Raw genomic sequence first — 12,690 nt, forward strand, 5'->3', positions numbered from 1 at the left:
TTAAAGTTTGCAGAAAACTGGCACAAGACAATATTTAACCTTGGCCTACAAGCAAGCATCACTTCATTAGTACAAATTAGTAATTTAAGGTATCGGGGTAGGTATAAGCTTTACATGAACTCCCAAGGAAGTTGCGCATTTGTGAGATACACACATGTACTTTCTTCCTCATTGTAAACATCTGCACATACACTTGACTTAGATGAGGTCTTCTTCCTAAAGCTAGTCTTGGATCTGTCAGTGTCATTTGGTAATGCCAGTGTTGGTGTGTTCATAAAACAATAGCGAAAGCTAAGATACACATTAAAGAAAAGGCCATTTTATTACCATTCTGAGCCATCATTTAACTGTCAGGTAAAATACCACATTATTTGTTCAGAGAAATTAATTGATCAGAAATGAAGAATTATCAAAGTTGTATGTTCTGATTGATGTTATCTCAAAAACATTCTACCACATATTTATTTAAACTAAAAAGTGGATAAAAACAGGGAAAAAGATATGATATCCTAAAGGCAGTAGTACTAATGTTACTTTCAGCTAGCAACCTTTCTCCTTCTTCAGTTCAGTAGGTATCAGAAGACAACCTCAAAAACTTCATGCGACTTCTCTGCATATTCCACTGATACCTAGATTTTAATCTCCTTCCAAATATAAGTCCACCCCATAATCTCACAACACTAGTGCGGAAACAGCATTTAAATTTGGAACTCCAAAACCTGAAACACAGTTGTAGCAATTTCATTTAAGTAATGCTGGGGTTGCTTCTTTCCGATGTTTTGAGAATCTTGCCCAACATACATTAGGAAAGAGAAGTGACTTGCATTTGATATTGGAGTGGTCTGCACACCAACCACCACTGCAATCAGTACCGCTCACAAACAAAACTGACAACAGGAAAGTGACTAGTGATAGGAAAGAGCAAGAGTGGCGGCACACTGAGACTAAAAACAGAAATACAGTTTTTAGAAAGCACAAAAAAACATTCAGAGAAGAAGAAAATTATCATCGAAGTACAGCACTATGTATGGTTAACCTGAAAATCCATCCTGAAAGAACCGGGGCACCAAACAGAAACAAACCAAAACAATCTGCTTTCTCACTGTATGAAAAAAACCTGGAACAAAACATGCCTAAAGCATGATTTCTAGTTCACTAGCTACAACTCAGATCAAATCCTGATGCATATTGGCTATTCAACTGAAATACCACTACTACTGCTGTTACGTTATCCATCTTTTAGTATTGTTTTCTTTCTTCTCCTACGTCCTTCCCTGTGTGCAACACTACCAAAAAGGATGTGGCCACCACAGTTAAACTTTCAGGAAAAGAGCATTAGTGGCATTTAGATGATGTGTTTTCTTTTCCTTTCTTTTGCTTTACCAGTTGCAAACACCCTAATAAAACTAACAGTGGAACGGGTCTCATTTCAAAGGCTGATCATTTAACATATACTCAAGTGCTCTTTACATTTTTAATCTTTGCAAAACATCCCCTTATAAATGGGCATTGCCTTACCGCAGCGTTAATGATAAAATGCCATAAAGTAGCATTTATAACTTTATAAACACGGGAACCTCACCCGCAAAGCCACAAATCAAACAATAAAGGACTGGGAATGTATAGGGATGCTTTTTTTGTTGTTAAACATTCATAGTAATAAATATGCAAGCATAATAATTAGTATGTTGTTTTGAACTGCAATGGTACGGAATTTTCTATCAAAATTTTACATCAACACCTATTTCATCTTGGGAACACTAACTATTTGAGGATGGAAACAACACATCTGCTGCACATTACATATGAACAGTGCTGAACTGCAAAGGTTTTGATCTGTTTGGAGGAAAAGGTAGAAACAGTGGGCATCTGTTCTTCTGGGAAGAGTTACTACCACATATGTGGACTTATTGGGTAAAATAAAGCAGTTTATGCAGTACATTAAGTACTCCCCCCACCCCATAGCATCTCAACAGTTTATTCACATTTTAAAAGTTAGATCCAAATTTAACTGAATAGAAATTCTTACCACATCACATCCTAATTGAATGTTTCTCAGAAATAATGCAGTTGGAATCTTCAAAATTCAAGAAAACTGCCTAAGGAAAATACTCTGCTTGTATTTTTCCACAAAGCATTATCACAAACAGCTCTTTTTAGCAGGTAGGCACAGATTTTCAACAAAACTAGAAGCCTTCAAAATATTCCAGAATAGCAATTTGCAGCTTGGCATCACCCCACCTTGAAGTACTCTTAGCTACAGCTCTTTCATGAAAAGCCACCATCTCAAAGGAAACAAAACTTAACCCAGTAAGAAAACAAAACCAAGTGCAACACCCCTTTTGGGGGGGGGGGGGGGGGTGGATGGGGACGACGGGACACCAAAAAGAAAAAAATAAAAGGAACCAAAAAACCCAAACCAGCCCAAAACCCTTTTCTGAAGCAAAGAAGCCAAGTGGAAACAGTAGAAGAAGGAATGGCCAGTATAGACTCTGATTAAGGATGATAAATGGACGTATCAAACAAGGTCATTCTGCCAACTTAATGATTCAGCTTAAACAATTGGGAGGTTTCCTTCTGAGTTCTGTCAGAGCAAAAGTACATCTAGTGAGTGCATTTGAAAATTCACCCTCTTGTAAGGTAATCTTTTGCTCTGCATACAAGAACTACCATGAAATTCAGTAGGAAATGAAACATTAAAGAAAAGATAATGCTAGTTTTGTGGAAAAATCAGTCCCGGCCTCCAAAAAAGCTAAGACACAGATGACTTCATATTTTCCTTTGAACACCATATATGTATTTTTTAATATACCAAGGTAAAGATAAGTACCACAATTTAAGTACTTCCACTTATTTAACAAAATGCCCTCACTTAATTTTAAAGATAACTTCATTAAGTCAAAAAAAGAAAGTGGTGAAACAAATCCAAAGCAGACCACACAATGGTGAGTTTTCAACTTCCGTGTAGACTGAATAAACTGATTAAGAAACAGAATCTGACCCTTCAATAAACCTGTTCAAAGTTGACTGTATTTCACAAACAGGTTTCCAATTTTGTCTTTATAAATTACGGATCATTAATTCTGAAACGTGCCAGTACGCGAGATTCATCACTCACATTCAGATATTCATTCATGTCACCGACCACACAGTACAAGGTTGGCAACAGTTCTCAATAACCAGAAGACACAGGCAGGTCAGTTCTATTGTGCTTACTATTACAGCAAATACTTGTTATTAGCTTAAACTCTTTAATAGGAATTATTTTCACTCCATCAAGTTAACTCCCCATAACTCCAACAGTAATTTGGAGCTCAAATCACTTACCTGTGAACATAATGCAACTGATGGACTGAATCAATAGCTATCACCATTTCAGCCAAATAAAAACGAGCCATATCTTCAGGTAGTCTGTCCTCAAACTTGCTGAGCAATGTAAGCAGGTCTCCTCCAACATAGTAATCCATAACCAGGTACTATGGAGTGGGAATGATAAGAAAACACAGGAAAACCACAACAATTTGAGTGAACCAGAGACTAAAAACTAATTTAAGCATAAAAATTAATTACAAAAATTATTATGGCCATTAAAAAAAGCTAGCCAAGATGCTTAGATGTTCTGAAAATAAGCAGCTGGTTCAACCTTATTTTAATATTTAACCTACTTGAATATGGTTCATATTTACACCTCTCCAAATACAGTAAGCCTCACGACAAAATACCATCAGCTTCATCCACTGTCCCATCACCAAACAAAATATTTAGAATCTCTGGATTCCCTTATAAATGCAATACCCTTTGAAAGAATGCAAAAGGAGTAAAAGATTAAAGCACAGGCCTATAAAAATGAAAAATTGTGTTAACTTGGGATCTCATTTAAAGGCCCCAATTTCCCAGGCTTCCCTTTCCCTTTTTTCCTGTCATCATCTTTTCCAATTAAACAAAAGATTTTGGATAATACTGTTTTCAGACTACTCAGATTAAGGTAAAGATTAAGAGACTTGCAGTGGCTCGCAGTACAATTCCAGGTGTTGTTGACATTATGCACAATACAGGATCTGCCAATGTATCATGGAAGGTGTCACCTTCTCCAATTGAACTGATAGGGAAAAATACACTTGATTTCTGATGTATTAATGAAACATGGAACCTGCTTCCCATTAATCAGGTGCAAAGACTTAAAGCAATCAGAACCATTCTCCATTTTACTATATTATGACAGAACACAATGCCACTCCTTTTGAGGCATGGCCAAAATGACAAGTCAAAGTAAACTTAAGAAAAGTGGGTAATTCACTATTAATATCTTTTTATCTTAGTTTTGTTTGTTTTAATTGTGGAACAGCAACTAGAAGGGAAAATGGGAAAAAGAAACAAATCAAACTAATTATAACTAACAAACTAATTATAAGCAATCCAATTTAACACCCACTGCTATGACATTACTTTCAAACATCACTGTGGACAGACTAATTAAAATAGTTTCCTGGTAAAGGATACAGTATTTGCAAGCTTTTGCCTAGAGTTCCAACCTCAGCTTCCAGGAAGGCAGCATATATCCACATTTGAAGTAATGACTCTTAACAAGAGCGTGTAATGAATCACCAATAACAAAAAATACTAAAGATGCATTAATGTATGTCCCAAGTTGATTCTTTAAAATCTTGGGTTCAAATCTTTCTCACCTTCAGAAAAAGAAATTAGGATATGTAGAAAAACCTCTGCAAAATCATACCAGCTATAAGGAAGATGTGGGGCAGGCAGAAATCTTATGCCTGCTTCTTTGCCCTCATGCTTTCCATAACAATAAAGGTGATGAACAAAGATTTTTAACAATTTGATACAGAATAATCTGGGCATCCTCACTGATTCCAAGTGCATGAAGAAAGTACAGAATGCATTTCCACAAAATTCTAAATGTGCTGACAGGCAAAATTTCATTTGTTGCTTTGTGACATAAATAGTAAGCTGCTTAAACTACGCTCACAAGCCTTACACAAGATAAATATCTTCTGTTCAGTGGTGCTCCTACACTCCCTCTGAAACAAGATCTACAGTATTAGCTTCTCATGTTTTACAGTTTTAAAAAATACATTAAGCCTTTGGAACTTAATATAATTATATTAACTGATACACTATATTGTGAGATCTGCAAGACCTTAACTTACTGCTTTGAAAGTATGTTGAAAAAACCTCTTAAGATTCTCATAACTGATATGGGATGTCTGCACTCATTCTTCAACATTTTTAAAAGCAATATAACTCAGTAACTGGATATACCAAAATAAAGGAATTTTGGCTCTTACAACACAGGACTCTGCAACTCGCACTTTGCAAGAGCAACACAGTAGCCTAATCACAAGGAAACCCTCAAATCCTCAAATATGCCAACATCTAAACTGTAACAAGGAGTATTATGTTGTGCACTTTAACTTAAACACATACATAGGAATCAAAGCTAAGTCTAACAACTAAATTTTTAATAAAACAATTCAGTCAATGCATAGAATCCCATCCAGTGTCTAAGACCCATGTCCTCAAAAAAAGTTTGTTCATTCCCCACCCACCCCCCCCGACCTATTTAAATCTTAAATACTTCTCAAAATACTACTGTACAACAGCACCATCCTTCCAAGAGGAAGACAAAGCACAGACTTCATGTCCTTAAATTGTAGTAACTAGTGGAAGTTTAACATGGGCATTTAATCCTAAATCACAGGCTTGTTTAGGTTGCAAGAGACCTCTTGAGATCATCTACTCCAACCTCATCTGCTTAAGTAGGGTCAGCTAAAGCAGGCTGATGAGGACTGCATCTATTTGGGTTTTGAGTATCTCTAAGGATGGAGACTCCACAACCCCTCCAGGTAACATGTTCCAGTGTTTGACCACCCTCACAGTAAAAGAGTATTTTCTTGTGTTCAGAAAAAATCCCATATGCTTCAGTTTGTGTCCATTGCCTCCTGTTCTGCCACCAGGCTCTACTGAGAGGAACCTGGCTCCCTTGTCTTCATTCCCTCCCATCAGGTATTTATACACATTGACAATAACCCCCCTTAAGCCTTTACTTATGTGGATGAAGGACTTCAGCTCTCAGCCTCTCCTTACATGAAAGATGCTCCAGTACCTTCATCATCTTTCTGGCCTCGCACTTGCTCTAGGGGCTCTCTTCTGCACTGGGGAGCCCAGAACTGGACACAATACGTCAGATGCAGCTGCACCAGGGCTGAGCAGAGAGGAAGGACCTCCACTGACCCGCTGGCAACACTTTTCCTTGCAGCCCAGATTACTCTTAGCCTTTTTTGCTGTGAGGGTGCGTTGCTGGCTTATGGTCAGCTTGTTATCCACCAGGATCTCAAAGAAAAGCTCCTTTCCAGCCAGTTCCCCCAGCACGTACTGGGCTTATTTTATTCCACCCCAGATGCAGGACATTGCATTTCCTTTTGTTGAACTTCATGAGATTTCTCTCTGCCCACTTCTCCAGTTTGTCAAGGCCCATCCGAATGATGGCCCAGCCATCTGGGATACCAGCCACTTCTCCCTGGCTTTTATCATATGTGAACTTGCCGAGGGTGCACTCCATCCCATTATCCAGGTCATTACCAAAGACGCTGGCCCCAGTATTGAGCCCTGGGGTACACCACCACTGACTGTCCTCCAGCTGGACACTGTCACTGATCGTGACCCCCTGGGCCTGGTAGAACAGCCAATTTTCAATCTACTTCACTGTTGCTTATCTAATACATACTTTGTCAGCTTGTCTATAATGATTTTATGGCAGATGGTGTCAAAAGCATTACTAAAGTCAAGGTAAACAACATCCACTGCTCAACCACATCTACTGTTCAATCTACACAGAGGGGTTTTTTTTTAAAGGCCACCTCTGTTACGTTTTAATAAAAAGTACTGAGAACTAGAGATAGATTCACACTAAAATGATGACTAACGCTATTACTGATACTTTCCCCAGCAAGCTGCAAAACTAGTTCCTGTTAGCAGACTATCAAGGATAAAGAACAGCAGCTCCTCTGTGCTTAGTGGTAATAAGGCAAAATTAAACCAAATTCTAGCAGGCCATTGTGGAATAGATAATATTTCCTTTGAAATAATGTTAATAGTAAGATCAGAATTATGTAAAACGAGATTACTTTTACTGTGCATTAACAAAGCATGATACTGGTTGGGACGTATTTAACCCAACAGATTCACAAATGCAGAGCCCTGTTTGTATATAAACTCCAAAAATCCATGCATTTCCAAGTATCTGAGCTGACAGAATGGAAAGCAATATATAAAATATATATATATACATATATACATATATATATATATATATATAAAATGCTAAAAAGCATTGCTATTCTGCAAGAATGCCAGGTGTAGCATTTCTTTTACTGAACACGTTCTGGAAGGGGACAAGTTATGACTGCATATAAATGTTTAAGAAAACATTAGAACTTACTAATAATATAAAATCAAAAGCACAGGGCAATAAAACCCAAATAAGCAAATCTATCAGTGTGTAGTAGTTTACTTTTCCAGGAATAAATATTACCAAAAGTGTAACACAATCAAAACATATTTTAAATGGGAAAGATTTCATAGAAACTGGCACCTTTTCTTCAGATTAGCTTCTTTTTGCAAGTCTTTCAAAACACTTGAAAACGAACTAACATTAAATATTAAAGAGACACTTTAATCTACAATTACAGGCTCCAACATTTAGTGGCATTCTTCCACGCTGCAGGAACACTTTATGACATCTTAGTGGGTTTAAGTTCTCAAAGAAGCGAAGACCAATCAAAATTAACTGCTGTTTCGAAATGGAGCTACTCCCTATTTCTAACTGTAAAACAGTCACCAGCAATGTTACTCACAAAAATTAAAGTTAAATAGAAAATTTATGTTAGTAAGTGCACTTTTATTTTTATGAATCCCATTAAACTGGAGTGATTAACTATAGGAAAGAAGATGCAGACAGAGCAAGGTTTATGAACAAATGCAAAGTGGTTTAGAAAACAAAGCTGCATTCCTGAGATATTTATGGCAAGACTTTTCAAGTTTCTGACCACCTTCCACTCTTCAGAATCGTATGCATAAAATCATGTACCCTCACATGGCTGTGCAGTCCAGAACACAAGATTAACAAATAAACAAAATATACTTCTGTCTCAAACCACAACCAAGAATCTGCATTTCCACCTATACATATGTAAAGGTAACACTTACTAAATAGTTTTCATCCTGGAATGCATAATGTAATGTTGTGATCCACTGGTTATCTCCGTTCACCAACACATCTCTCTCTTCTCGAAAACAGGCTGTCTGAAGGGGAAAAAAATAATTATAGGTTTTAAGTAAAATACATAAACAAACACATTTTGCAGGCTGACTATGTTTTAACAGTGTATTTTGGGGAAAAAAATTCAAAACTGCCTCTCAGTTAAAAATTCATTTACTACACTCTCAAAACATATCAACATCTATGAAAAACTAGGTATCAGTGATACGTTCTTTAGATTTAAACAGTTGTAATTCTCTATAAGGTTAAGTGATGCAAAGGAAGAAATAAGCTGCTGTTTCCCATTGTCTAAATATCCCAAGTAAAAATCTTGTCTTTTTTGTACATACAAGATATTGAAATCAAGTATCAATAATGACAGAATAGCAATATAAGATTGAAGAAAACAATCATCAATGGCACTACATAACTACCGCTACAACAGGAGCTAAAGAACTACAATCTGGAGTCTTGTGTCATTGTTTTATCTCATCATGCTGTTAGCCTAGTTTTACACTTGAATTTTCACTTAAGTAACCTTCTTTTCATTTCAGAGTTGCTGCCAGTAGCTTCCATGTAGCTGTAATGTCATTAACCAGTTGAGGGTTCCTCTGTTCTTTTTTGCTCAGGAGAAGTAGGACAGAATCAAATATTGCTCTTGCCAGATATAAGCTGCTGCTAAGACATCCAGAAGGACCTCCCCTCAACATACAAGGAAAAAACACAGGAGGCAAAAAGGTGCCTTCATAGCAAGTGGAACAGAGGAGGAACAAGAAGTGCCAGGAAATGCTAAGGAACATCTAAGAGAAGGAGACCACAGGTTCATATGAAACAACAGAAGATAAAATGTGAAGACAATAACCAACTGCTTATTTTAAAGCAGCAAGGCAGTTAATTCAATGGAGGTCTTGCAACCTGCCCCAAGAAGTGAATAAAATACCTTGGCAAAAGCAGCTTTGCAGAATGACAAAGGTAAATGACCAAAGACAGGATAAGCCAAAAAGAAACTATAGCAAAGAAATATGATAAACATTTTGAATGGACTGAGCTCTGAAGTGAGTGTCACAAGAAAACAAAAGGTACTAAATAGCAAAGCCAACATACCATTTTGTTCAGAAAGATGTCTAAAAGATAGTGTAAAAGAAAGAATAATAATTATATTGGGCTCTATTTAGAAGGCAGAGTCTGAGAGAAAAACACAGACCATAATCTCTTCCAGCACACTCTCCTACTTCACAAAGATTCTTCATCGATTTGAACCGCACTCTGTCTCTTCCATCTTAGGAGACAGCTAATTTTAAAGGAAAATCATGCCTTTTCTTTTTACTTTTCCAATTTCATTTCCAAAAATAATATTCAAATACCAGAACTCTGACATGGTTATTGTTGGCTGTGAGATTTGGAGAATGAAGAATGAAAAGCGAAATATCATATAAGATTGAGCTATGCACAAGAATACATGCAGTAAAAACAAAGCAGAAAATAACTCCCTCCTCCAAGCAAATAAACAATACCAAGACTTGTTTTGGTGAATACAGTGAGTAAGAATAAGGCAAACCAGGACAAAGAAAGATGGTATACTTAAATCATAACACAATGTATAAGATAAATCATTGAAATTTGAGAAAATAACAAAACATACTTTAAACAAATACCCTCAAATGTTATTAAATGAAAAATGGACATGGGGTTGGGAGGAGGAGAAGGCTGATCTTCAGAATGAAGAAAAGCTGTTCTATGCTTCAGCTTGATTTTTTTCCTTCCTTGTTTATAAACTCTTGACATATTTCAGAGAGAGATAGTATGAACACTTGTTTTCACAAGGATAAATGACGAGGTTTCCCTACTTGCTATGACACAATACACAGGATTAGTTACTACAGAGAGTTTCTATAATTCCATTTGTTTTTGCCATGATTTAACAAAAGACCATGCATTCCTTGAGCACACTAGACACCCACCCCCGGGCAGTATGCCTAGAGCTGACAGCAACAGCTATTGCCACAGTAGGTCACAGCTAAGACAGTAATAGCCGAAGAGTCTAAGTGGTTCATGGGCTTTACATTAATTCATAGCCCAACCCCCCACCCAAAAAAAAAAAAAAAAAGATATGGTAACAGTGGTTCTTTTAATTACCGCAAAGTAACTCAATTAGGTTTTTTATGTTTGTGTGGGGTTTTGTTTGTTTTTTAATGAACCCCTTTTTGTACCTTTCATTATTTCAGCATTATACTTCATTCTCCCTAGGCAGAATCTCCTTGAATTGCTGGAAGAGACCTCCAGAGGTCATCTACTCCAACTCTCTGTCACAGCAAAGTCAACTCAGTGCTTTGGTTATAGCTATTCTGTTATTGCGGCCTTCAACCAGCAAAGAATTCAGGCTGCTTGGCTATTTGGTGCTCATGTCATTACAGCTCAGAGTTAGCACCTTCCAGGAGTGCTGACTGCTTCCATGCTGCACAATGTTTGTCCTGGTCTCTCCTGAGCCTCATCTGGCATCACCGTGGCGCACGTGTAACTGCAAGTGATTGTTAACACTCAGGGTAACAGGTCTGGGAGTGTAACAGCAAGCTGTCGCACACTTTCAGGTACTCCTCCTATCAGCCATGTCCCCAGTTCTATATCACATCTGAGTTTTCAACAGTGCCAAGTATTTGGAAAAGTAATGCTCTTTATAATACAAAAGAGAACACTGACCTCACAACCTGTACAATTTCATTGTAACAAAGTTTGTGCATACAATTACTCTCGGAGCTTGCAGTCATCAACCTTAACCTGGTATTCACAAGCCTCTCAGTACATGCTCCCTTTCTGCTTTTACAAGTGACTCCCACTTCCCACAGAATTGATACAGGGATATATGAACAACTTATTTCTGTCATTTACAAATACAGCTACCTACATGCTTGTCCTGCATTTTTGGACTGTATGATTTTCCTGTGTATTTCAGAGTTAGCGCAGCACATTGCTAACAGAGCCAAAATAGGTCATTTTCCCTAGCTGTAGTAGCAAGTGAGATGCGTTCATCAACGTTTAAAAACAACAGGTTACAGTTGTTGAAGGTCAAGCTTTGTAATGCATTTTCACTCCAGATGGCTCTCTTTCCACTGTATACCCATGGGTTACAAGTACATGGAAAAACATAGCTGTAATTCTTTGTAGGCTAACGGTTCAGACTTTCAGAAATTCAGCCGGACCCATGGGAAGAGTATTTTTAATACCTTGCATAGAGAAAAATCTTTCAAACCTATTTATAACTGTATTTTAATTGAAAGAAATAGCTTTTATACTGACTTTAAAAGGGTACATTTAAAAATAGAGTGGAACTTTATTTCTGGCCTTTTCTTTTTCACTGAAATAATAAAACTTACAGTAATATCTGTCTTGGAGAGAAATACCCCTTTGTATCGAGACTAATGCCAGATTGCTTAGTATCTGAATGATTTCTAGATAAAGAGGAAACACATTGTATATGTCTAGCCACAATCTCTATGCCATTTATACTACTTAATGTGATAACATTTTCATTAAAAGAGACAGGATGTGCACACATCAGAAATTGGCTTTAATTCGTCTGGATACTTTAAAAAATGTGCGATGGCTTCCCATTGATCTCATTTCCTCACAAGATTTAATTAAAACATAAATGCGGAAATCAGAATAAACTTGGACGCAACTGAACAGCAAGGCAGTCAGAGTAGCAAAGCAGAAGTCTCAAAGAAAAACTGAAGTTAGAGATAATTCAATCAGACAAGTTGGAAGAGACACCAACATACTCCTTGCCCTGTCCAAACTAAAGAAAACCTGATGGCCAAAGCAACTTTGTATGTGTCAGACACTGAGCTATGTTTTTATGAGTCTACTCTTTAGGCAGTTTATTTTTAGTATGCATAAAGAATTTCAATGCAATTTAAAGAGTAAGATACATGTTCTGTTTAAAATTAATATACAAGTCTTGAGGTGTAGACTGCATTTTATGTTTCTTTCCAAAGGAATCCAGGAAAACTTATCAATATTTCATTATACGACTCCACTCTTCATAAAAGTAGGAAGCCAAGGCAAAGCAGGGCTGGTGAAAGAACTGTTCCACCTTTTTCAGAAGACAGAATGGACTCAAGCTTTAACGAGGAACTTTTCATCACAAATTTTTGCAGATGGACATTCTTATGAACATGCGCTCAAATTAATTTGAAACTTTTTCTCATTTTTCCATCGACAAATTGCACCTTGTCTAAGTTCTAACTACTGATAAACTAATAGGCTTGGTGAGTAATAGCTCAGTAGTTACCTTTCACCATGGAAAATACTTGCTAAAGACTACATTCCTAACTGGAATAAATGCATTAAAAGATTGCTTGTATAGTTGGTAATTCTTGGGCAATTACAGAAAAGGTATAATGTCTAAAACATCC

The 12,690-nt window shown here is 37.0% G+C and overlaps 1 protein-coding gene across 5 annotated transcripts in view; it reads right to left on the minus strand.

Annotated features, from left to right (window-relative positions):
* Positions 1-12,690, minus strand: part of CDC42BPA (CDC42 binding protein kinase alpha) — a 192,811-nt gene that overhangs the window by 111,665 nt on the left and 68,456 nt on the right. For all 5 annotated transcript variants that reach the window (XM_064446401.1, XM_064446398.1, XM_064446396.1 and 2 more), the window contains exons 5-6: positions 8,227-8,322; positions 3,328-3,476 (exon numbers count right to left, since the gene is read on the minus strand). In XM_064446401.1, coding sequence (XP_064302471.1) covers positions 3,328-3,476; positions 8,227-8,322 — 245 coding nt within the window. The remainder of the gene's footprint in view (positions 1-3,327; positions 3,477-8,226; positions 8,323-12,690) is intronic.

The sequence above is a fragment of the Phalacrocorax carbo genome, chromosome 3 (genome assembly GCF_963921805.1).
Source record: "Phalacrocorax carbo chromosome 3, bPhaCar2.1, whole genome shotgun sequence".
Lineage (NCBI taxonomy): Eukaryota > Metazoa > Chordata > Aves > Suliformes > Phalacrocoracidae > Phalacrocorax > Phalacrocorax carbo.